This window comes from Leptonychotes weddellii, chromosome 3, assembly GCF_054177405.1.
Source record: "Leptonychotes weddellii isolate Sample4059 chromosome 3, ASM5417740v2, whole genome shotgun sequence".
NCBI classification, from domain to species: domain Eukaryota; kingdom Metazoa; phylum Chordata; class Mammalia; order Carnivora; family Phocidae; genus Leptonychotes; species Leptonychotes weddellii.
In genome coordinates, this window is record NC_138371.1 from 165,127,281 (window position 1) to 165,153,312 (window position 26,032).

A 26,032-nucleotide genomic window follows, 5' to 3' on the forward strand; every position below is an offset into this window, starting at 1 on the left:
CTTGTTCTCACTATTCCGTGATGCTGGGAGCCTCCAACCCCTGCACAACACTGGGGTTGGGCATGTGCCTTCTTTCTGTTTTTTCAGGGGTTTTTTGTTTGTTTGTTTGTTTTTTGGGTTTTTTCCCCCTACCTAGCACACATTCTCCAAGGTTATGTTATCTCCTATAGTGAACTAGAAATTACTTAACCGTGGGACTAAAGCACACTTCTTATGTGCCTGTTACTGTGCTCTGCACCCGGGGAGCACTCAACAGATAGGCCTGTGTTAGTGAGTGATTTTCTATGCAAAGAACAATGTGTTTTGAGTTGGGCCTAAAAACAGTACATGTGGGATGAGGATGAAGGCAGGAGTTGTCCTATTTCTTCGCTTTTTCTTCTTCTTTTCTTTTTTTAATTAGTTTTTTCTTTTAATTCCAGTATAGTTAACATATAGTGTTCTGGAGTTGTCCTATTTCTGAATCCACTTCTTGCCACCATCTAAAACCACACAGAAGCTATCAACGTGAGAGTATCTAGCTAAGAACATCCTTACAAGGTTCCCGAGTGGTAAGAACAATACTTGACACCAAAAAGAAAACCCAACCTACCCCAAACTCATTAAAAAGGGGTTACTAAGAAAGTCATCTGATACCTTAAGGTATTTTACAAGTTCACTCCCTAAGGCTTGGGCTCCAGATTCGGTTTTCTGGCAGTACTGGAAAAAATTATGTAAATGCTGATCCTGGAAGAAAAAAAAGAAGAGAAAGAAAGAAAGCCTATTAGCATAATGCTGTGGAAACAGGAGTATCTGCTTCTTGCAGCATGCATGTTTTATTTAGATATGAAACTCATCATATAAAAATGAAAACATCAAAGAGATAAAAATAAAAATAAATTTTAAAGAAGATTTCAAAGATCGTCCAACAAAAGAGGAAATTGTTGAAAAATGTAACTTATACTATTCAGTTATATCAGTACATAGGAGCACCTTATAATGTACTTTCTTCAATGAAGGACCTCTAGAGTAAAAATATATCCATATGACATATCAATTAGGATTTCATTTTGTCAAAAAATCGTGCAAACTCATTCACTTGGCAATCACTGCTAATGCTAGTGGAATAAAACATACCTGAGTATACACTGTGGAAACCAGGTGAGTTGAAACTTTTAGCAGTGGCTTGCTTCCGTCTACCCATTTAATTTCTGGACCATAATGCTGAAAAGATAGGGAAGGGAAAAAAAACATCCCAACAGATTAGTGATCTTGGCTTCAAACACCACGTTCACAGAGGAGACTGATGAGGTGTCAAAGGCCCAAACAGCGTCAGTGACTCAATAGTTACGGCTGGCTAACAGCAGGAATGCAACCAATACTAATTTCCGCCCACTTTCTTCCCCCAAGTACAGTGCTCTCCTTCCTGGATTTTCTAAGTTATCTTTTGCTTAGTTGCAGCTGTAGAATTACTGTCCATTTGAGAGGGAAAGAAGGCTATTTCACCAATGACTTAGCCAAACCCGAGCTCAGGATTGTGAAAGCGATGGCAGAAGATACCGCATCCAGCAAATAGGACAGTAGAAGAGGTCCTAACATGGGGAAAGGGCTAATCATCTGTGGGTGCTTATTTTGACTTTTGAAACCTCCATTTTCTCTTGTTCAGACTAGCAATTTTAACTGAATGTTATATGATTTCCCCTGATTTTGGAATATTTTGACCATTTGTCCATAACACGGACCCAAATTTGGCACTACTTAAATGCAGAGAAACATTAAAAGCCATTTAAAATGAAATGAAACCTTACCTAAGCTTGTTATAAAACTGAAGTCTATAAAACTTAAGATGGCTAAAAAAAAAAAAAAAAAAGCAAAACCAACTAACTGATTGGAGAAATCTAAGAAAATTCAGGCTTTAATGAATCAGAAAATGTATCAGAACGGGCTACCCTGTGGGCGAGATTTGTTACTAGACTTACCCTAAGCTGGAAGACAATTCCTAATAGTCTGTGTGACTCTAAGAACACACCCTTACTTGAGCATGGCTAGTGTGCAGCGAAAAACTTCTACCTCATCCAGTGTCTCCAAGTCTCCATTCCCCTGCTGAGACGCTGTTGGTTCAGGGCTTCTAAAATGCCCAAACCATAATTCTAAATTGTGCTGTCAGTAGCACTGCCTTCCACTGCCCTATGTTTACTTGAAAATGAATAACTAAAACGAAAATGTTGGGACCAGCAAAAATACTATGTGCTTTTTTTGTGTTATTCTTGCTTTCGTTGATTTTTCATGTTTTCTGAAGGTCCTAGGATAAATCAATCTTAAAGTCCTATACCCTGCCCATCCCAAGCTCCTGGTAGCCAAGGTAGCCAGATGGGAGATTGGCTGAGACAGGAACGTGCTGTTCACTAGTCACCACCCTTCCATCCTTCAGGAGAGGAAGCCAGGAATATCCAACTGTTGAAAAAAAGCACAAAAAACTTCACTGTAGGTATTTGAAAACGTATGAAAGAAAGTCAATGCCATTAAACTGCCTGATCTTTAAGGCCCGGAATCTAGTCTCTGCAGAACATTGTCTACAATGTACTTTGGCCTCTTTGGGATTATAATTCTAAAATGATCTTTTATAAAAACTTACATATGCAGATCAGGCATGCTACCTTCACAAACTTCATCTAAAAACTCCACAAAGGGGCACGCCTGGGTGGCTCAGTAGCGTCTGACTTTGGCTCAGGTCAAGATCTACGGGTCCTGGGATGGAGCCCCACATTGGGCTCCGTGCTCAGTGGGGAGTCTGCTTGTCCCTCCCCCTCTGCCCCTCCCCTGGCTCATGCTCTCCCCCCGCCAAATAAATAAAATCTTTAAAAAAATAAAAATTCCACAAGAGGATGAGGGTTCAGAATCAAAATAAAACTTAAGAACCTAATATGTAAGTTATGCACAATCAAGGGAATGATGAAATCCCAAACCTTGTGTTTCAACAACATCCTTCTTCTTTGTGCTCCCTTTACTTGAATTATCACAGCTGACATGGAAGAATGTGAACAACAAGTGGTGCTTTTCGTGCAGCTGGGTGGGCAGTTCTATTTTAATCTGCAAGGAAGACAAAATAACAACCTTTTTAATATCTTAAAACAAAAATTCTCAATGAAAGCAGCCACACGACATGTCACTTGTGCATTGGGTCTCCAAACTCATATTAACATTTGCAGTCAAATAAATCAGAGAACATAAACTGTGCTAAAGAAGAAATGGATCCATAATACACTGTTATGGGCTGAATGTGTGTGTCCCCACCCACCTCCCAAATTGGTATGTTAAAACCCTAACCCCTCCAGGTGATGGTATTTGGAGGTGGGGTCTTTGGGGGTGATTAGGTCATGAGGGTGGAGCCCTCATGAATGGGATTAATGCTCTTACAAGAGATCCAACAAAGCCCTCCCCCCTCCCTTTCCACCATGTGAGGGTACAATTGTGACCAGGAGGAAGATGGCTGTCACCCGGCCATGTTGGCATCATGACCTACAACTTCAGCCTCCAGAACTGTGAGCAGTAAATATCTGCTGTTTACAATCCACCCAGTCTGGTATTTTGTTACAGTAGCCTGAACAGACCAAGACATTCACCGACCAGAAATGGGAGAATTGGTATTTCAACCCTAGAAAGAACTGGAAACCACGACATCAACCACTATATGAACTTAACACAGCAACAGCATGATGAAAAACCAGGATAGAACATTTAAAAGTAAGATTCATATAGTAGTTTTAATGAACTACACTATCATTCTACATAAAGAAACCCAATAATGAGAAAGAAAGATTCTCAGGTCTGACAAATATAACTATCCTTAAGTATGAATTTGAAAGAATATATGTCAGAATATTAATTGTGGTAGTAATAGAGGAGAGATTTTGACTTTTTCTTTTCTATTATCTGCATTTTTCAAGTTTTTAGAATGAATGTTACTTTTGTAATTAGAAAAGACGATGTAAAATAAATACTTCAACATTTAGTTCTAGCACTGTAATTCCAGTATAGTATGCAGTTTCTCTTGTTTTTTGCTTTACTAAGCAAAGAACTTAAAGAGTTTTCCTTAAAACTGGTTAACTGGGTTTTCCCTTGAAAACCTCCTTGTTTGGGGGCGCCTGGGTGGCTCAGTCGTTAAGCGTCTGCCTTCGGCTCGGGTCATGATCTCAGGGTCCTGGGATTGAGCCTCGCGTCGGGCTCCCTGTTCAGCAGGAAGCCTGCTTCTCTCTCTCCCACTCCCCCTGCTTGTGTTCCCTCTCTCGCTGTCTCTCTCTGTCAAATAAATAAAGTCTTTAAAAAAAGAAAAGAAAACCTTGTTTACCTCATCATAAAATTCGGGGTTTTGGTGATGGTGTAAAACTGCAGCAAAGGCGCTTCTTGTGAACACTGGTCCACCCGGTCTGCCATAAATGCACTAAAGTTAAGAGTTAGCAAAGAAAGACACCAGTATTTAATTAACAGAGTCAGAAATTAAACTCAGATGTGTCAAGAGGCATTCCTACAGCATAAACTTATAACCACCTCTGATGGATTTCTTCTACCTAAGAGACTCCAGACCCCTAAGCCCCCTTACTCCTGGGTCCAACCCATCCTCCAGTCCATCTACCAGCACCACCTCCCCTCCCCAAGCACACACACCTGTCCTTGCTGTAACTAGACAGCACCTTGACCACAGTTTCCTTTCACACCTCCATGCCTGCGCTCATGCAATCCCTCCGTCTGAATGATCTTCCCTTCCATGTGCACCAAACTTCCATGTGTCCATCCTTCCTCTGTGACCCCTCAGCATTTTTATATTAATTATTCAGTTTTGACAACAAACCATTTCTATGTGCCAGGAGTTTTTTCTCCATGACTACCTTTCCCACTAAGCCGTGAATTTCGTGAGGGCAAAAACTATTATTATATTCTTCTTTGCATCTTTGTCTCCTTCCCTTCTTGCAAAGTCATTTCCACATAGTTACAGTAAAGAATTTGGAGCCAGACTACCTGAGTTTGAATAGTGATTCCACTAATGGATTGGCTGAAGCAACTTATTTAAATTCTGTGCATTAGTCTCATCTAAAAAATACTTAGGGGAATTAAAGGAGCTTAATACCTATAAGGCTCTAAGCTCAGAGACTGCATTATAGTAAGCATTCCATAAACATCACCACTAATTTATTACCTATTATTACTATACTATGATAAACAACAAATATCAATCTATTTTTATTATTATTTCTGTTACCAATCTTACTAATACAATTCTTAGCACCCACACAATGCCTGGCTCATAGTAAGACATGGTATGTTTACTGAATTGAACATACATAAGAAACCTTCATCCCTAAAGAGTATAACAAAACAGGAACAGTCAGTGAGGAGCAAGAACTCAATTACTCCATATTCTGTAAGGTTCAGCACATGTGGTTATATATTGTGATGTCACGTATTTTTGTGTCTGTGTTGATTATAATGTGTTAAATTCCTTTAGTTGTGCAATATCACACAGGTCCATTTTTAAAATGGAAAAATGCAAACATATATAAAAAACAAACCTTCAGAGGCTGAGAGTCTTCCTCATCTGAATCTTTGAATTCAATGCAAATAGCAATATTTCTGGCCTGCAGCAATATTTAAAGAAAAAAGAAATAGCAAATGAAACAAAAAGCCAGAATATGTATTTATTTATTTTTTATTTTTTAATGTAAGTATTTATAAAAGAACATGAGAAGCCAAAACCCAAGAGAGTCTGATATCAAAACAAACCTTGATCTTTGTACTCACCTTGGCAAAAGACTTTTGACTGTCATATTTCAAGTACTTAGGATAAACATAAAGGTGATTGTTGTAGATGGTATAAGGCTGAGTGTGTTTGGGTATGCAGGGCACAAATTCCTCGACTTCAAATGTGATTGGAGTTTTACTACAGGTTTCAAATTGCTTCATGGGAATGTATGATGAATTGACATAATCTGGAAAATTAAAAACAAACAAATTGAAGTAAAAGTCAAAAAGAACTTTGTCTGGTTATTACAGAGAACTTATACTTACTAGGAAAGTCGGAGGAAACATTATCAATTGTAATGTCTAGATTGCCCAAAATCACTGGGAGCTTCGCCATCTTCTCAGGCCTAGGAACAGAAGAAGAGAAAAATCACACGTTTATAAGTTAGGTTAGCTCTAAAACCTAAATTCCAGAGCAACACTTCCCAGAGAAATATAATGTGAGCCACAAAAGTAATTTTAAACCTTCTAGAAGCCACACTTTAAAAGGTAAAAAGAAACAGGTAAAATTAGTTTTAAGAATATATTTATTTAACCCAATATATCCCGAAAGTTCTTATTTCAATATGTAATCAGTATAAAAAGTTATTCTAATTCTCTGAATCCAGATGTATTTTACACTTATAACTCATCTCAGTTCAGACTTGCTGTATTCCTCGTGTTCAGTAGTCACCTGTGGCCAGTGGCTCCCGTGTTAGACTGCACAAATCTAGGTAAGAATATCGGCAAGATGGTATAGCTACTGTTTTCGTGAACCACTCTATCCTCACCCCCATTCTTGGCTCGAGTCATGAAAATACAGAGCTAGAAGCCATCTTAGGCTCCCGTGTCTAGTGAAATGCTGGACACAAAGTAGGTATGCAGTGAAATGGCTGATTTGTATTTGGTCTAACTCAGTCCGAGAATCTCCTCTGTGACGTTCCTGACGAGAACTGCTACCACATCACCCCCTCCTAGCTGGAGGGAAACTTTCAACATAGCCATTTTGACACCCAGATCGCTCTTCCTCACTTTGCCTCTCTGGAACTTCCACTCACCAAGCGCCCTGGTTACACTTCGTTGTGTAACACCTTTCAACCATCTACAAACAGCAACCACATCTTGCTGAAGTCCATCATTTTCAGTGTTTTTGGACCTTCCTCCAATGCCATTTCCCCCTAGAAGAACGTCCCATTTATGTCAGGCACCCAAACTGCATACAACAGGCCCAGAAAGGTCTGACCAGGTGGGGATCAAGCAGCTATCTGGTTTTGAACAATATACACTTCTACTAATGTAGCCAAATACTATTATTTTGTGGTAGTCACACCATCGTAGTGATGTACATCTTTTTCTATATGCTCTACTACCATACCATCTCTCTCCATCCTGTATTCATAAAATTATGTTTTTTGGAACTCAGAACAGGATTCGATTTTGCCTTGAGGAAATCTCACTCTTTTACATTTGAGCCATTTCTAGTTGATCAAAGCCTCCTAAGTCCAGATTCTAACATCTAATGTATCAGATATTCCTAATAGTTTGATGTCATGAAGGCATTTCATCAGCATGTTATATTCTCAAGAAAGTCACTGATGATGACACTGCACAGAATACAGCCAAGCATAGGTTCCTTCTCAAGCCTCTAAAGGCCCATCGGCAGCCTGATAGTAGCCCATGCATCACCGGTCCTGGCGTCTGGTTACTCCAGCAGTCGAACAACTGTCCAACTCATGCATACTACACTTCTCTGACTTGTTCACAGGACATTAGAATATATACTTGTCAGAGGCTTTCCATTCCTCTGTGGTACCAGTTTAGAAACCCAATTAAAAAAAGAAAAGCAGAAATGTAGTTAGGATGACTGGTTCAACATGATATGACTTATTCCTAGAAAACAGAATGCTGCCTCATGGTTCTTCATAAGCCCCCTGTTTAATAATGTCTTTTAAAACACTGCCAAAAAACATCAAAGCTCTTTGGCCTACAGATTCTGCATTTGGTTTTATTCCTATTTTTGAAAAGTTCCTATCCTAGCTCCTGTTACCTGTTAAGCAGCCTCACAGGTAACATGTCAGTCTATTCTGGGGTATTGTTCACCTGCATCAGGACTTCCTAACAGTCCTAAATTTTTTTTTTTTATGATTTATTTATTTTATTTTAGAGAGGAGAGAGCATGCACACAAGCAGAGGGGCAGAGAGAGACGGAGAGAGAATCTCAAGCGGACTCCCCACTGAGCACAGAGCCTGACGCGGGGCTCAATCTCACAACGCTGAGACTGCGCCAAAACCAAGAGCTGAATGCTTAACAGACCGCACCACCCAGGCGCCCCAACAGTCTTAAATTCTTGTCCTTACAAGACCATGCTGAGCACATTCATCTTTGCCCACGACCAGCTCCAACTTCCAGCGTTTCTCCTAGCGTTTCTCTCCTTTCCACCTGTCTTTTGTTTATATCTGAGTTTAAATGAGCAATTCCTTGAAATCCTGAGAGAGATCACTATCAGGAAGGCAAGTCCACAATTTTCCACATATTCTGCCTTCAGTTAAAAAGATTTCTGGCCAAAAGATGTCCAGTGACAGCCCAGCATCACCCCTACCCCTTGTCCCTGTGCCCACTGTGTGATTTGTTCAAAAACACGATATTCTTTGCTACTAGCAGGAAGACTGTGCCTTTGACAATCACTTCCTGGGAGCTGTCGCTGGTCTCCCGCATACTGCGTGCTCCCCAGATGATATACTGTCGGAGTCTCTCTCAGCTTCACACAAAGCTCTTCAGGGACATCAACCCTTAGACCCATGGGTTTCTATGCAGCTATAAATTTTCCTGACATATAGTGCCTTGCTCTGCCTCTTCATCCAAACAAGTCAACACTGCCAGCATACCACAAAATACTGCATCCCACAAATCTTAGAGACACCTATGACGTTGCCTCTGCCTCCTCGAGTCAGAAGTATTCTGTTTATTACAAAGGATACTTCCAAATATAAGTACTCAAGAGCTCTGTATTTCACCCCTTCCCAGTTACTTCTACCCATAAATGAGTAGGTACCTCCTTCACCACTTTTTCTATTACTCTGACCTCATCCTCATATGAACTTTTGATAACTGGATTTCTAAGCAACAAATTTTAATTAAACAATCTTCACTGGAACTCTTTGTATAATGTGTTATTTACTTCTGTGTCTAACTATACTTATTTCTCATTTGGTTTCTTCCCTCTGCTGAGAGCTTTTACTTCTGGCTGCTATTTCTATAGAGGCATTATGTCCATGAATTTCCAAGAAAGCACAGATCTGAGCTTAGTTCCATACCACACAGCACATGGGCTTTGTGGAAGCTTAGTTTTTTAAATATAATCTTAAACTTACTTCAAAAGTTTAGGGGTTTTATTCAACTTGGCTTATCAGACATTAAAACCTCACAAACAACAAAAATTCTGCCTTTTTTATATGCATTTGCAAAGTGATGGGAGGTGTGTGTGTGTATTACACAAAGCGAATTCTCTTATGACTGGGATTAGGTTGTTGTTGTTTTTCAATCTGTTAAGCATATATATTCCACGCAAAACTTAAAATACTTGAGCATGAAAACCCATCCTAAAACTTCATTAAATAAATGTATAAAGTAGACACACGTAGGGTGTCTTGAATTTGGGAACTGCTTTTGTATACATATAAACCTAGGAATGAGGCTCAAACTCTCGCTCTTAGGAAAAGGAAAGGTTTTCTCTTCCCATTGCCCATACAACTGCTCAACAATCCCCAGAGGCAGGGGGAGTATCACAAACCAGCAGTCATCCCGCCAACAGACTGGGTGTCCTCACCTCCGGGTTTCCGCAGCCCGGTCCCCCCCTTCTCTACTGTCTGTCCTGACCCATTAAAGTGATTAACTGGCAATACAGGCATGCCTGGGTCTGTTGGTAGTGAGTTTAATCTCCTAACTATACTTTTGTAAAAGGAAATAGTCCCTAAAAGCTCTGGAGTCACTTAAAAAATGTTTGTGATTGAAAGAAATTTGAGATGTTTTTGTTCAAACGAAATCACTGAATTGATGTCTATGAGAAATTTCAATTACCATTTACCAAGTGCTTATGGTGATACAACACACACTCGACTGAGCACCCAGACAGAACACAAACACGGTATGATTCCCGTCCTCAACAAGACATACGTAAGAACCACTTTCATACAGTGTGTGCAAACCTCCACGGGAAGGCCAGTGTCTAGTGTACTGAGAAGGAAGGGGTCAAGATGAGTCTTCTCGGTGAGAGAAAGCACTCTGACATGCATTTTCCTTTACTCCTCACCACAGTTATAGGATTACAAGGGCCATTAGGGTTCCCCCTTAAAAAGAAGAGGAGACTCAAGCAGAGGAGCTGCACAACCTGCCCCAGGTCTCCCAACATGGACGTGAGTTACAGACTGGACTCTGAAAGAGGAGTAGGGGTCCCTCAGAGTGCCAAAGCAGAAGAGGGCACGATTTAGGCAGAGGGCAAAGCGTGGTGGGGTGAAAGTACCCAACGGCTTAAGAGAAAGGCAAGTAGCCCCACCCAGCTTGAGTGCAGTGTAACCAAAGGGAAACGGGGATAAGAATGTCAAACTTGGGCACAAAGAACACAGAGGTACAAATAAACACATATACATAAGTCTCATGCACAAACCCTAATAATATTATTAACTAAACTACCCAGTATGGTAGCATTAACAAAGGTTTATATTTAGGCAGCTCTTCCTGCCCACAGTCCTGTCTCCATGCTTTAATAAAAACACCTTTTTGCACCGGAAAAAAAAAAAAAAAAAGGTTTACATTTAAAAGGGAATGTCTATTTTTATACTTTACCTTCATGCTTTCAGATTTCCTGCAGAATTTAGAAAAGACACCATCATGAGCAAATCAAGCATAAAATACCAAGTGTTTCTTCTTAGATAAATATTTCTGGAAGCATGTATGTCAGCAATACCATCTACCTGACAGAACTGTTTTCTTACTAAATCTTGGAACACGTCCCCTGGTAGTTACTGCGAGGGAAAGGGAGAAGTGGCTTATGCGATTTGGCAGCTGTTTTCTAGACTGGGGCAGCTTGAGAAAATTTTTCCCATCCATTACTAAATGACATTTTGAGACAATCATGTGAGCAGAAGCAATAGCTTTGCACCCAAGGTGGTGCCCAGGCCAGTGACACAGGATTATTCTCTGTAAAAAATAAATAAATAGATAGATAGAGAGAGAGAGAGACAGAGATAGGAAAGAAAAAGAGCAATGCTAAGGTTAGAAAGGAAAAAGGAAAAAAAGGAAAAAGGAAACCTCCAGTTCCCTAATTCCACTGTGGCAAGCATAGGGAGTGGACATGGGCATTTCTCTGGATTCCTGCTGAGAAGGAAAGACAAAGCTTCCCCTATAACAGCTGCACCTTCTGATGCTGATAGCATCACATCCCTATTTGCAGGTTTCCGTGTCTCTCACTGGCCCTTGGGAGCACGCTCCTCCCACAAGATCCTTCCTCCTGAGCACACCCATGAAGGCCCGGCGTGCAGGGAGAATGCTGCTGGGCTCTGAACCAGGGAAGGTCTGTGCTTTTTGCTGCCTGGCCATGGCCTCTTGGCTCAGATAATTTTTTCATTAACGAACCTGTAGAGTCCTACCCTTCGGCCTGCACTGAGGAACGGAACTGTGAGCTGGGGCTACCACCAAAGCAGCACCACTAGCCAGGGTAGTCTCAAGCTAGTCAGTGTAGGACGTAACTTTTGATAGGGCTTCCAAACTCCAACACACATAAAGAACTCCATTATTTGTCAGAATATAAAAGTAAATTTAAAAAAAAAAAGAAAGTCCTTGGGGCGCCTGGGTGGCTCAGTCGTTAAGCGTCTGCCTTCGGCTCAGGTCATGATCCCAGGGTTCTGGGATCGAGCCCTGCACTGGGCTCCCTGCTCCGCGGGAAGCCTGCTTCTCCCTCTCCCCCTCCCTCTGCTTGTGTTCCCTCTCTCGCTGTGTGTGTATCTCTCTGTCAAATAAATAAATAAAATCTTTAAAAAAAAAATCCATGTAAAATCATGGAAAGCTATAAAGTAGAAGTGAAAAGCCATCCATACACCCATCCCTCAGAGACAACCATGACCACCATTTTGGTGTATATCCCATATGACTATTTTATGCCTGTCTTTCCATCTGGTTAGCTATTGGCCTATCCATTTCTTCATTTACACACAAAAGGCAATATATAAAATACTTCCTTCTCAAAAATGAGGTGACACAGATACACTTTCTCCTCCTGAACAAGATAGTATATACACCTTCTTAAGTGATTACATTTGGACCCACATCATGATTATTAAGAACTGTATGGTAGTCTAGTGCAAGAAAACTATAATCTATTTAACTAAAGGTGACCGGAGTTTTCAAAAAACAAAATAAAGTAAAATGACTTTTTATTCTACAAGCAAAGGGGAAACATGATAGTAATTACTGTATGATGACATGCTATATATGATAATACTCACTATTAGTAAGTAAACGTTTTTAAGAGATGCTAATTACGACTCTATTTAGAATTCTGAAAAATCAGGGCGAGAGAAGTAAGAACAAGGCAAAAATGAACTTTTAACAACCAGTTCTGAGTTCTAAGCAAAGTGACACTGTTACTTTGAAATGTGTTTTTTTGTCTGTTTTTTGTTTTTCCAAAATAAAAAGCTAAGACTGTAAAGCTCCTATGGTACAGAATAACGAGACGCTGGCTCTTGGCCATTCTTTTCATTTCATTATTTTTTAATACCCTCAATTCTTTCTCATTCCCAAAATTTTCCCAGAGAATGTCTAAAACCATGTCCCTAGCAAAGGAAATCAGTTTTCTAAGTTTCAAAGTGAACTCATTATGATGGAACACCAAATAGGAACACCTATCACACAGCGATAGAAGATTCTCAGCCAGGCTGCTCCGGCCACTGCTTGCCCTCTCTTCACCGCCTTGTTGTGGGCCGAATGGTGTCTCCAAACACACCTGCTAAAGTCCTAACCCCTGGTACCTATGAATGTCTCCTTATTTGGAAATAGGGTCTTTACAGATGTAATCAAGAGAAGATGAGGTCACTGGAGTTGGCCCTAATCCAGTATGACACGTTCCTTTATAAGAAGGACTCGCACCAGAGACGCACGGGAAAGCGGCCACGTGAAGCCAGAGGCAGTCACTGGAACAATGCTGCCACAAGCCGAGGAACACCTGGGGTCATCAGAGCTGAAAGAAGCAAGGAACGATCCTCCCCCAGAGATTTTGGAGCAAGTGCGGCCCTGCAATGTCTTGGTTTTGGACTTCTAGCCTCCAGAATTGCGAGGGAATATATTTCCATGGGTTTAAGCCACCCAGTCTGTGGCACTTTGTTTTGGCAGCTCTAGGAAACTCATACACTCATGAATATGGGTAATTCATTCGAAACAATGCTTGTAAACAGCAAGCACTATATAAGTTATTGTCCTTCCCTTCCATCACTCATTCAATTAATGGTACCTGAGTCACTCCATTGTGCCACCCACCCACTGCTCTCTCCTTCCACCCTTCACCCAATCGGGAACAGTGCATCCCCTGATGTGACCCCAATTAGTCCCCTTCTCTCACTGCCACTTGCACTGGCTTTGCTGAGTCCTTTCCCATCTCTTGCCAAAGGTCCCTCAACTGTCTCCTTCCTCCCTATGCTCATCTCTACTCTCATCCCACCCTCCACAGCACCACCAAAAACATCATTTAAAGAATTCAAATTAACCAGGACACTCTTCAATTTTAAACCTTTTCTTCCTTCCCAAGGACATGAGGTAAAGTTCCATGCTTACCCAACAGGCCCTTTGACATTTGAATGAAGCCTACTGCCCCCCTCCCCAGCAAACACCTTCTGTTTCTCAGGTGTGCAAATAATAAGTAAGGCTTTGAGACTCACTTCCGGAAGTCTGCCAGTAACTTGAGCATGTCATCATTGGAGAGCTTATTGCTGTCTTGCCTGTAGAGAGCAGAGAATCTGGCATTTTTGTCAAGGTTTCCGGATGCATCCTTAAACAACGTCCTAAAATAGCCAAACAACATTTCTAAACTGAGTTTCCAAAAGACCAAAATAAATCCACAACTTAACTTTGGTTTCCATGTGAAGAGTAATTTATTCCATTGGCTGTAGCTAACAAATTTCATTATCTAAAAACATGGAAGACATTTATGAGGATGAACACAACTAACTCAATTTACATAGAAAACATTTCCAGCAAATGGCTCATGCTTAGGAAACAACATACACAGTCAGAAGCAGAGCTCACAATTAAGGATGATCTGCAGGCACCTCGCTCCCCACCCAGCCCACCCCCTCCCCACCCACCCCCCACCTCACCCCCGGGCTGCTGCCCAAGCTGAGCTCAGGACATGTGGCTGGAACCTGGGATGCCGGGCCTCGCACAGCTCTCCTCCAGCCAGCATCGTTCCTCTCTGGGACTCTACTAAGTGATTATTCAGATAGGGCGCGCTTTCTTATTTTTCAGTTTTACACATTTAAATCCTCTTTGTCTCTGGACAATAAACAGAATAGATCTATCTATCTACCTACCTATCTCCATATATCCATATCTATATCAAACATATGGAAGATGTCCTTACCTTGCTGCCCACGCAAATGGCATTCTGTACTGTCCTAATCTTTGGCATGCCTGCTTGGCATTCTTCAGCACTTTCTGAGCAACCTTGAAGACATCAGAATTAAGCCATGAGATGCTGCATCCCAATAACAGAGTTGTGGTCTAAAGAGCCATCATCCCATGGTCATTAAACAAGCTCTTATCATAGTACCAGATACATGGAAAAGCACAGGTTACTATAATGAATATGGCTGGATTTACACGAGGTACAGAGTATTCTGTTTAATGCAACTGCTAGCAGTGATTTTCAAAGAATATAGAATGAGGACTGTTTCGGGCGCCTGGGTGGCTCAGTTGGTTAAGCGACTGCCTTCGGCTCAGGTCACGATCCCGGGGTCCTGGGATCGAGTCCCACATCGGGCTCCCGGCTCAGCGGGGAGCCTGCTTCTCCCTCTGACCCTCTCCTTTCTCACGCTGTTTCTCTCTCGCTCGCTCTCTAATGAATAAATAAATAAAATCTTTAAAAAAAAAAAAAAAGAATGAGGACTGTTTCTAAAATGTTATGTCTTTTCTAAAATGTTGTTTTTATGGGCCACAAGCACACCATCTCATAGGCTTTCATAGTTCTTTATGACTATGGCTACTTATTAGTCCAGCTGGTTATTAACAATTGCTAATACTTGGTATTCCCACCAAAATATATCACATTACCTAAAGTTTAAATGAGAACTCTAATGATAATACTAAGCTTGCGCAGCTCCCACTGTGCATCGGCTTGTGCAAATTCCCACAATTTGGGGGATACATATTCATTATTTAAGACATTATAGGTGCTGACTTAAGTGAGGCCAGAGTTTTTAATTGCTATATTCTCAGTTTCTAAGTGTAAATTACTGCTATTTTCACTTCTTAATGATCAATTTTCATTCGTTGTGGGTTGACTTATTAACCCTATAGTGCACAGTTAAGCAGATTCGCTTTGGCCTAAGATGCACACATGGCAGGTATATGAATCAACTCCACCCCTACTGCTCAAGCAGATGACCATTTCCCCAAATTTGCTGGTATTGGGATAAGGCACTGCTACCAATGCAAAGTCTGATTCAGTCGGAGCGGTATGCTCGAGGGCCTTTTACAATACTTACGCACATGACAGTCAAACCAATTTTGGGAATCGTGATCTAGAGCCTGTGAATCAAGGTGGGCACTAGAGAGCTGCAGCCTCAGCATCACCGGGGAGCGTGCCAGGAATGCAGAGTCTCAGGCCCCGCCGCAGACCTTCCAGGTCAGAACCTGCATTCTGTGCAGACCTCTGGTGATCTGTGTGCACCAGCTCTGAGAAGGGCTCATCGAGAAGACTCGTAAGTAGAATAGAGCGGTCTGTCTCTAGGTCAAACTGAAACCAGCTATGTGACTCCAGGCCATTAAACCTCTCTGGGATCCACTTTCCCCACCTTAAAACTGAAGGGCATGAACCACAGAACTTTTCATTATCCCTTCCAGTTGCCTAAAGTTATGATTCTACAACAACTGTGTTGTGGGAATTGCTGCCCTTGAGAGTGAATTAGAAACATGTCTTGATTGAAACATGTCAGCAGCTCATTCAGCCCCTCCCTTTCTTCTTCCAGTTGGGCATGCTCTTGTGGGGATTTGGGGTACCCAGTCATAGGGTAAAATGGCCTACCTTCCTGGAGGGGTGATTTTACTCAAACGTTTTCAGATAGAAACTATTACTTTTAGGTCCTAACAATAATGACTATGTTGTGGAGTAAAATGTAATGTTTGCATAAAATTTAAAGCTAAAACACAGGCTTCAAATAAGTTTCACTGTTCCCTGCAGCAAATAGGTTCTGAGCTCACAGACTTACTGAGGGTGCAAATGGAACATAAGCTATGCAAAAGACTGAAAAACTCATTTTTGCCCTCTAGGGTATTTTTCCCCTCCCTCCCTCCCTTCTCTTCCTTCCCTCCTTCCCTCCCTCCTTTCTTTCCTTCCTTCTTTCCCTCCCCCCTCCTTTCTTTCATTCTTTTTCTTTCTTCTTCTTTTTTAATCTATTCATGGCAGACACCTACAGAGACTTTTCATAAAAGTTTCCTCCTCCAAGACAAAATTCACTCTAAATTATGTTCTAGACCATCTTGGAAAACAGTAAGAAATAATTTTGATATACATTTAGAAAATCATTCCTCAGTAATACCTCTGCCAAAACTTCTATTCTGATATAAAACTGTTGATATAAAATCTATTCTGATATAAAATGTTAATCTCTGCCTTAATACTTTGGAGGTGTGAATGCATGGAATAATGTACCCATGGCTGAGCTTCCCATTCCATAAGTAAAGAAGGAAGAGCAGACTTGCACAGATGCTCGACAGACACTGGGAAGTGTGGAGTAGAGCATCAAGTATAGCCCAAAGTGAAATGTGATTCTGCACCAACATGAGCTGCCAAATTTCAAACCATGCATGTGGCAGGCAGAAGAACAAAGATGGTGCACTTAGGCCCTGGAAATGACTTACATACATAGTCAGGGGAGGAGAGCTTACTTGGGCCTTCATTGGTTATTAATCAAAACACCGTGGAGCTAAAAGAGCTTCTCATCCAAGTTTTACAAACTTAAAAAATAAAATAGCTTCTCTCCAGGGACCAAACTTTACGCAGCTTTTATCAGCCAGAAAGGCATACTGTTGGAAGCAGTGAACCTGGGTAAATGGGCTTTCCCTGCTGAGGGTGATAAATGATAACGACGTCCTGTGCGTGTCAGTGATTTGCAGCATCCCCAGCAATGTCTCGTACATGATCCGTGCGGTCTCAGCACTGTTCCTGAGAGGGAGGTGGGGCAGGTGGCAATATCCTTCAACTACAGATGGGTCACCGGAGCTCAGAGAGGTAACATGACTTCTCCAAAGTAGCCAGGCTCATTAACACTGGTTAGACCAGTACCCAGGTCTCTGACTCCTACAACCTGTTCTTTAACAACTGCGCTCCATCCTGGGGACACACCTGTGGTGTATGGGCAGCCACAGACAGGAAGAGGGGAAGCTCTGAATCTGCTTGATAAATGTCCCTTAGAGCCTGGGGAGTGTCCCCTCCTGCTGCTGACCAGTCCTTGTCAATGTAGCAGGGTCATCTCTCAGATGACCACTTATAAAAAATACTGTAAAACCGGCCCAGACGGCACTCAAGAGCTCACTCTACCAGGTAGCTTGATGTGCTAGAAGGTGACAGGCAAGTGCCTTTGGTCACAATAGCTGTGGGACACTGAGCAGGTAACTAAACCTTAGTAAACCCCAGTTTTCCGAATGCCTGAAAGGAGGTCTTGGACTAGATAACCTCTAATATTCAAGTCTGTGTGTGTCGACAGCAAGGCACTCCCCAACTAATGAACATACACCAAAGTAACAAAAATACACCAAACACACATCTTATATGTCTCCTTCCCTTTTTTTACCTGAGTCACACCACTTCTGCCACCATAACCTGCCCTGTGTGACCAAACAGGGGACCTGAAGCACTGACCTTATTGGCCAGACCACCTGAGCCAGACCATCCCCCAGTCTCCAGCCTCACATTTCAGTGTAAATGGACCCAAAGGGAATTCCAGAATCCCAGAGACACATCAACGAGCGGAATGAACTCTATTTGAATATAATATATGTACTTTTTAATGACAGAAAATCTACTGTTACGCTGGTAATTCCAGCTTTGCCAATTACTTTAGGATATTAGGATCGTCTGGATAAGTGAAGCATTTTATATACATATGGGACTACTTTTCATTGAAAACTGGACACATCAGGTTAAGTATAAGAGTAAATCTATGTAAAGTAGTGCACATCATTTAGAGTATACATAGGGCCTAACTCTGATTTCTTTAAGCATTTCTATTTTGACAGAGAGCCCTCTTTTCTAATCGCTGTTTATCGTCACAAAGCGTAAAAGTCACCCATACCTTAGAAGAGTCTGAACTTTTCATGTATGGCTCAGCGCCGTGTGTGATGCTCCCCTGAAGCACTTTTTCAATTCTAGCCACAAGGAATATATCAGGATGAGGACACGTGACTGAAAATATTCCCTAGGGAACAAACGATTTTCTTTAGTGAGTAAAATGCACAGCCACGTTAAACAAATCCCCTGAATGTTAAACCTGCTAAGCAGCAAAGACTGCTGAAACAGAGGCACCCAGTGCTTCATCACTAGGTCACCATCTGATCAAAGAGGCAATTTGGCGGGGCGCCTGGGTGGCTCAGTTGGTTAAGCGACTGCCTTCGGCTCAGGTCATGATCCCAGGGTCCTGGGATCGAGTCCCGCATCGGGCTCCCTGCTCAGCAGAGAGCCTACTTCTCCCTCTCCCTCTGCCTGCCGCTCCCCTTGCTTGTGCTCTCCCTCTCTCTCTGTCACATAAATAAATAAAATTAAAAAAAAAAAAAGGCAATTTGGTTGGGGGGCGGGGGGGACTAGCAGAAAGTTTAGTGTATGTGCTGCCGAAGCGAGCACTAGCAGAAAGTTTAGAAAAAAAGAAATGAGAAGTCAAACACCATTTCTTCATCTCTCAGCTTGCTTTTACTGCCTAATTACAGATGCTGTCAATACACTCAACAGTCTCATTCCATCCAGGTGTGCATTACAAAGTCTCATTACGCATTCACACAGGCTGTGCAAGGTAAGTCTTAGCAGTACGCCTGCCGGGCTCATGTCCCCCACCTGCTTCGGATACTGCATGGCAGCTTCATGAAGGATGTCCTGAAGGGCAGGCGAGCTCTGCCTGCCACCGTTCATCAGAGCCGGGGATGTGGTGGCCAGCATCTGCCTCACGGAGAAATGATTCAGGTCCACGTGGAAATCGGCAGAAATCTTTCGGTTGTATTTTATGTCAAACAGGGATAGAGTAACAAAGAAAGGCTCTACCTGAACAAAACAAAACCATCCAGACCATCACTATGGCTCGAACTGCTGGGGGGAAAGAACACTGCTATCAAAGAAGAAATTACTAAACCTATTTATAATTGTTGCTATAAATTACTGCTAAAGAGAAACAGTCTCCATCCCTATCCTTTGTCACAAACATCCTGTCCCTGAGGCTGAACAACTCTCCGCATCCTGACCTAGACATTGCATTTCTCTATCAGGAACTAGGATTTTCTGTCCCGACTGCACTGCAGTAGGCACATCGGCAACCTCTGAATATTTTTGTAAAATATTTTTTAAAAGGGAAAAATTACATTTGTGGTGGGTCCTTCTTCATTTTCTGCAACACAGCATTGTAAATTGAAAGACAAATCGTTGCATTTGACAAGAATTCTCTTCCCAAACTTCTCTTCAAATGGCTTCACTTCGGGTTCAGCTGATGTGAAGTCAAGCTTCTTTAAAAGAAAATGTAAATACATAAATACATCATGCTCACATTAAAAAAAAAATCTAATAATAAATATATCCTAAGGAAACTCCGTAAAATATGGAAAAGCTATATGTACTCATTTACTCACAATAGTGTTACTGTTTTATAAGTTTATATAGCTTATGTTAATGGTCAAATAAATGATGGTATGTCTACTCAACGGATTATTATACAGAGCTTAGAAATTATGGTTATGAACAACTTAAGTGTCCATCACCAAATAAACAAAATCTGGTATATCCATACTGTGGAATATTATTCAGCCATAAAAGGAAGGAAATTCTGACACACACCACAACATGGATGGACCTTGAAAACATCACATCAATAAGCCAGATACAAAGGTCACAAATGAAAAGGGGAAAAATACAGCAGAACCGTCACCCGCTGTGGGCAGCTTTGGAGGTCCTTACCACTGGGTTTGGACTTTTTGGAGCACAGATGTGGACTGTATGTGCCTTGGACGAGTCAGGAAACACCACTGCCCGCTAGGCATCTGCAATGATGCTTATTATTTTCTGACAGTCATTGTATGGGGTAAATTATATATTCTTTGTAGACTTGAGGACATCTTTGGATAAATCTCTCAGTTTTCAACAATCTACACTCACAGTGGTAGTGGTGCGGTGATGAGATTATGGTTGTTTTTCATTTTTCCTTTTCCCCTGAATTTTCTATATTGTTGTTATGTTGCTTGTCAATCCAAGGTAAACAAACAAGCAAACACACAAATAAACAAAACATATAATCTGTCAAACATTTTCTTTCCCCGACTTAGTTTTAAAATGTAAACATTAAAATAGTTCGTACCTGGGCATCTGGGTCCAAGTAAAAAAGTTTAACTCTGCTTTCACTTTTCAGTTTGATTTCTGCTTCTCTGGTACTCTGATAACAAGACAAACAAAAAATAAAAATTACATTTAAAAAAACCCTCTTCTTACAGAGGTGTTCAAACATGTTTGTCCCATCCTGAGGAGCCAGCCTGCCAGACAACTCTGCTCTCATTCTGGAGAGTCAACTGCACGTCGATGAACAAGGACAGACTATCAAGTAGGTAGTACATGAGAAGACCTGATTCTAGAGGGTCAGAAACAATCAAAGAAAGCAAAAGACAGTAATTAAGCATTACTATCAAGAAAGCCTTCATAAAGTAATGGAAGAGGGGACAGGCTATGAATGAAGGGGTGGAATTTGAATAGTAAAAAGTAGGAAAACATGAACATTGGGGGCTGAATGAAAAAGAGACACATAGAGTGGAAATGAGGCCAGATGGTAGAAAGAATTTTGGGTACACGGAAGACTGAGGTATCAGCCCAGGAAGAGAAAGGAGTATTTTTGAATTGTGGGATAGAGAAACTATGGCAGATCTTGAAGGCCTGCCATTGGTGTTTATGGCAGGCAGGAGGGGGTATTGCTGATCCACTCAATAAATATTTTTTGAGCACCTATTATGTGTCAGGCACTAGGGACACAAACATGAATGAAACATAGCACCTGTCCCCAAGGAATACTAGCGAAGACAGAACATAAACAGGCGATAAGAATGGCAAAGCAAGCATAAGGTACAGTGAGTGCTAACCTGGCCCAGGGGATGGCAGTCAGGGAACAGTTCCCAGAAGAAGGACTACCTTGAAGTACAAGAACATCTGACAGGAAAGAAGGGAGTTCTGGGAGGAGGTACTGCAGGTACAAATCTACAGTCACATCTGAGCAATGGTCAAGTCGTTTATTACAATTGAATGGTTGGGCACGATGGGAAAAGTAAAGAGAAATGAATCTGGTATTTGTATGTAGGGACTGAGGATTTTCTTCAGAAGCCAAAAAATCCAAATGCACTATTTTAAGCAAGGGAATAAAATAACCAGGTTCTGCATTTTAAAAGAACCCCTTGGGCAGGGCTGAGGCAGTGGGTTAAAAGGGTTAAGACCAAGAGGCCCACAGGGGCTCTTTATCACAGCTGCCTCCCCATCCCACAGCAGAGCCCATAACAAAGTCTAGTCCTCATGTGGGTAGCCATTAACTGAGATTGATAAGTCAGGAGGAAGAGGAGGTTTGTGGAGAAGGTGATAGAACATGGAGATGCCTGTGGACAGAGAGATGGCATGTGAGCCCAAGGTAGGAAGGAAGGCTGAAATTACTGATGCGGAGAACATCAGTCTAGAGATAGGAATAGAGAACCCCGAGAGTGGCTGAGATTCCCTGGGGGAAAATGTGAAGGAGTTTGCAGACAGAATTCTTAGGGCCTCAACACTGAAGGGATGGCAAGAAGGGAAGCCACGGAGGGAGAGAGACATATGGAGGCAGAGATGGGGCTGGAGAAGTGGAATTTGGGAACAGTAAGAAGGTTCTAAGACATTCACAAGATGGAAGTCATTGCCAACCACATCATTTTTCATGCCCAGTGCCTCTAAATTTGTATCCTGTTCTTATTACTCTCAGTCTCCATGGTTAAGTCCACAGAGTCGGAATAGGATGTCCTCTCTCATCTGTTCTTTCCCCACAGACCGGGTCACATCTCAGCATGTGATGGGGCAGTGACAGCTACAGTGGGGAGGGTGTCTTGTCCTCTCTGCTGGGGGCTGAACACGGTCTATTAATTACAGTGCTAGATTATGGCTAATGAGAAACTGAGCAGCTTCCTAATATACTCAGTCATGTAGCTGTTATAATGGGTTGGTTCTCAGCAATGACCCAAACTCTATCATGACTAGGTTTGAAAACCAATGGTCTATGTCTGGCAAAATGAAATGACCACCAGAATACCAACTAAGAAACTATGTTCTAGATCTAGTTCACTTGTCAACTAGCTATATGAACGTGAGCAAGCCGCTTAGCCTCCCTGGACTCCACTTTCATTTCTGGGTAAAAAACAAGATGAGGGCTAGAGTCTCTTTGCAGAGCAAAGTTTATCTTGATGTTCTCAATGGGAGCTTTAAGGCTTCTGGAGGTGAGAAGCATTCCTACATTCCTAGAAATCGTTTGATTTGAGCTGTCCTGTGTGGAATAGGACAACTTTTTAACTCTACCTTGCCTATCACCATTCCTAACTTTTCACATCAAAAGAGCCAGAACATGTCCATGTACGATATACTTAACTGAACCCAAAGAATTTGCTTTGTATACAATCCATGATGTTTCCTAACAAAAACGTCAGTACTAGGTGCTGCAAGCCACCACCAGAAGTAATGCATTCTACTTCTGATTTTCTGCTTGAGTCCTTCAACAAAGGCAGATCCTGTGATCTCAGACACTCTAGCAGAGCAATGGATTCTTAATGTAGATACAATTCCTGGCGCGTTTCTCAAAGACGCTTGTTGTCTCAAGCAGACTATATCCGAGATCAGAAATGAACAGAGCATGGATGACTGCTATGAGATCCATATAATTAGAGGGCAACCAGGGATGCAGACACATTAAAAGAAAAAAAAATCAACAACTAGCCAAAATAGACTCAAAGCATCCTGATGTTGCCACTAATATCCAAGGGATAATATTCTTCACTAGAGAAACCATTTAATGGGAAAGAAGGGACAACTTTAGAAGTAAAAATAACCTAAAAGCCTATCATCTACCTTAGATACACTGACAGCTCTAGTAGGTCATTGATTAAAAGCAAACGCAAAGATCCTTAAAAGTTCCTCCCCATCCCCCAAGGCTTACAATGAATACATTAAACAGAAGGGACACCTGATAAATAGTGTTCGAAGGAATTACCAAGTAAAACCTAGGCAGAAAGAAAATGTGGCTCAGGAAGGGCAGGGCTTTGCCCCAGAACCAGGGAATAACAGATACCTGGAAGCGTCACAATGATAAAAGCAAATATTTTTGGACAACAGCCAACATCTCTATGCTAAATATTATCCTAAGTGCACATTTAAAACTTGTACAACCTTAGGAGGTGGGTCCTAGTATGATCCTTGTTTAAAAAAGGAGACACTGACGCACAAGGGATAAATACCGTGCTCAAGAACTCAACACATTTAAATGGAAGCCTGGGAGGGGGAGGAGCAAGATGGAGGAGGAGGAGACCTAAATTTTGTCTGGCCCCAGGAATTCAGCTAGATAGGGATCAAACCATTCTGAACACCTACGAACTCAACTGGAGATCGAAGAAAAGAATAGCAGCAACTCTGAACAGAAAAGCGACCACTTTCTGGAAGGTAGGACATGGAGAGAAGTGAATCCGAGGCGATATTCGGGAGGATAGATGGCGGGGAGGCGGCCTCCGATGGCCGCTTCTGGCAAGTGATAGAACAGCAGAGCACAAAATTGGAACTTTTAGAAGTCGGCTCCACTGAGGGACGTCTCTCCAGTGGCTAAACAGGGGGTGGAACCCTTGCTGGCACAGTGTGGTCTCAGGACCCTCGGTGTCACAGAAAGACCGGGGGTGCCTGAGTGCAGCAGAGCTCCCAGGTATTGGAGCGGGGAAGCCGCTGCAGAGATGGATCTGAGGCGTGGGCTCTCAGCTCGGGGTTGCCATAAACTGTGATCTGCAGCACAGTCGGGCCCCTGCTCCTCCAGCAGGGACCCAACAAGCGGCAGATCTGGGGAGACTCCCCTTCCTCCCCCAGGAGGAGCGGTGCGGGAGCACACCACAGGGATCTGCTGGGTGTGGAGACTCCACATGGGGTCGTGAGCCAGAGATAGAAACGCTCGGTCACAGGCTGGGTGAGCACGGAGTGCGGCCAGAGACCGGGAGACGGGAGTGATTGACTGCTTTTCTCTGCGGGCGCACTGAGGAGCGGGGCCCTGAGTTCTTGGCTCCTCCGGGGCGGAGATCGGGAGGCCACCATTTTCACTCTCCTTCTCTAGAGTTGTACGGAAAGCTTGCAGGGAACAAAAGCTCCTGAGAGCAAACCTGAGCAGATTACTTAGCCCAGACCGCCTCCGGCAAAGACATCTGGGAACCACGGCAATAGGCCCCTCCCCCAGAAGATCAGCAAGAACAGCCAGCCAAGACCAAGTTTACCGATCAGTGAGAATGACAGACCTCCAGTGCTAGGGGAATACTGCACATAGAATTCATGGCTTTTTTCCCCAAGATTCTTTAGTCTTTCAAAGTTAATTTTTTTAATTTTCTTTTTCTATTTTTTTATTTTTCTTTTTCCCTTTTTCTTTTTTTTCTTTTTCCCTTTTTAAAACATCTTATCAAATCTTTTTTTAAATCTTTTTTAATTTTCATTTTTAGAGTCATAGTCTATCCCTTCATTATAGTTAACCTTACTTTTTGTGTGTATATATCTATATATATATATATAAGTTGTGCTCTCTTTAAAATTTTGGGATACACTTTCTTCTAACAGACCAAAATACAGCCTAAATCTCTACTGTATGGCTTTGTTCTAGTCTCCTGCCTGATCACATTCTCTTTTTTTTTTTTTTTTTTAAAGATTTTATTTATTTATTTGACAGAGACACAGCGAGAGAGGGAACACAATCAGGGGGAGTGGGAGAGAGAGAAGCAGGCTTCCCGCTGAGCAGGGAGCCCGATGCGGGGCTCGATCCCAGGACCCTGGGACCATGACCTGAGCCAAAGGCAGATGCTTAACGACTGAGCCACCCAGGCGCCCCTCTCCCTTTTTTTTCTTAATTTCTCTTTCTCTTTTCAACCAACTTATCAATTCCTTTTATAAAATCTTTTATGATTTCCATCTTTACAGTCATATTCCATCCCTTCATTGTATTTACCCTTATCTTTGTACATATATAAGTTTTTCTTTTTTTAAAATTTTGGGAGGCAGCTTCTTCTAACAGACCAAAATACACCCAAAATCTAGTGTGTGGCACTGATCTATTCAACAGCCTGATCATATTTGATCATATTCTTTTTTTTTCTTTTTCTTTTTCTTTTTTCTTTCTTTCCCTTTCTTTTCCCCCAGTTTCAGGTCTCTTCTGATTTGTTTAGTGTATTTTTTCTGGGGTCATTGTTACCCTGTTAGCATTTTGTTCTCTCATTCATCTATTCTCGTCTGGACAAAATGACAAGATGGAAAAACTCACCTCAAAAAAAAGAACAAGAGGCAGTACCGACTGCCAGGGACCTAATCAATACAGACATTAGTTAAGATGTCAGACCTAGAGTTCAGAATGACAATTATATAGATACTAGCTGGGCTTGAAAAAAGCATGGAAGATACTAGAGAAACCCTTTCTGGAGAAATAAAAGAACTAAAATCTAACCAAGTCAAAATCAAAAAGGCTATTAATGAGGTGCAATCAAAAACGGAGGCTCTAACTGCTAGGATTAAGGAGGCAGAAGAGAATTAGTGATATAGAA

The 26,032-nt window shown here is 41.9% G+C and overlaps 1 protein-coding gene across 24 annotated transcripts in view; it reads right to left on the reverse strand.

Moving 5' to 3' along the window:
* The window catches only part of DOCK9 (dedicator of cytokinesis 9), a 322,858-nt gene that overhangs the window by 132,960 nt on the left and 163,866 nt on the right, over window positions 1-26,032 (reverse strand). For 23 of the 24 annotated variants that reach the window (XM_081815144.1, XM_081815147.1, XM_081815151.1 and 20 more), the window contains exons 10-23: window positions 20,566-20,640; window positions 19,580-19,720; window positions 19,062-19,265; window positions 18,310-18,432; window positions 14,379-14,461; window positions 13,678-13,800; window positions 6,040-6,119; window positions 5,773-5,960; window positions 5,544-5,609; window positions 4,325-4,417; window positions 2,943-3,066; window positions 2,309-2,430; window positions 1,114-1,200; window positions 634-723 (exon numbers count right to left, since the gene is read on the reverse strand). In XM_081815144.1, the coding sequence (XP_081671270.1) occupies window positions 634-723; window positions 1,114-1,200; window positions 2,309-2,430; window positions 2,943-3,066; window positions 4,325-4,417; window positions 5,544-5,609; window positions 5,773-5,960; window positions 6,040-6,119; window positions 13,678-13,800; window positions 14,379-14,461; window positions 18,310-18,432; window positions 19,062-19,265; window positions 19,580-19,720; window positions 20,566-20,640 (1,599 nt within the window). The remainder of the gene's footprint in view (window positions 1-633; window positions 724-1,113; window positions 1,201-2,308; window positions 2,431-2,942; window positions 3,067-4,324; window positions 4,418-5,543; window positions 5,610-5,772; window positions 5,961-6,039; window positions 6,120-13,677; window positions 13,801-14,378; window positions 14,462-18,309; window positions 18,433-19,061; window positions 19,266-19,579; window positions 19,721-20,565; window positions 20,641-26,032) is intronic. The other variant, XM_081815133.1, reaches the window with a different exon arrangement.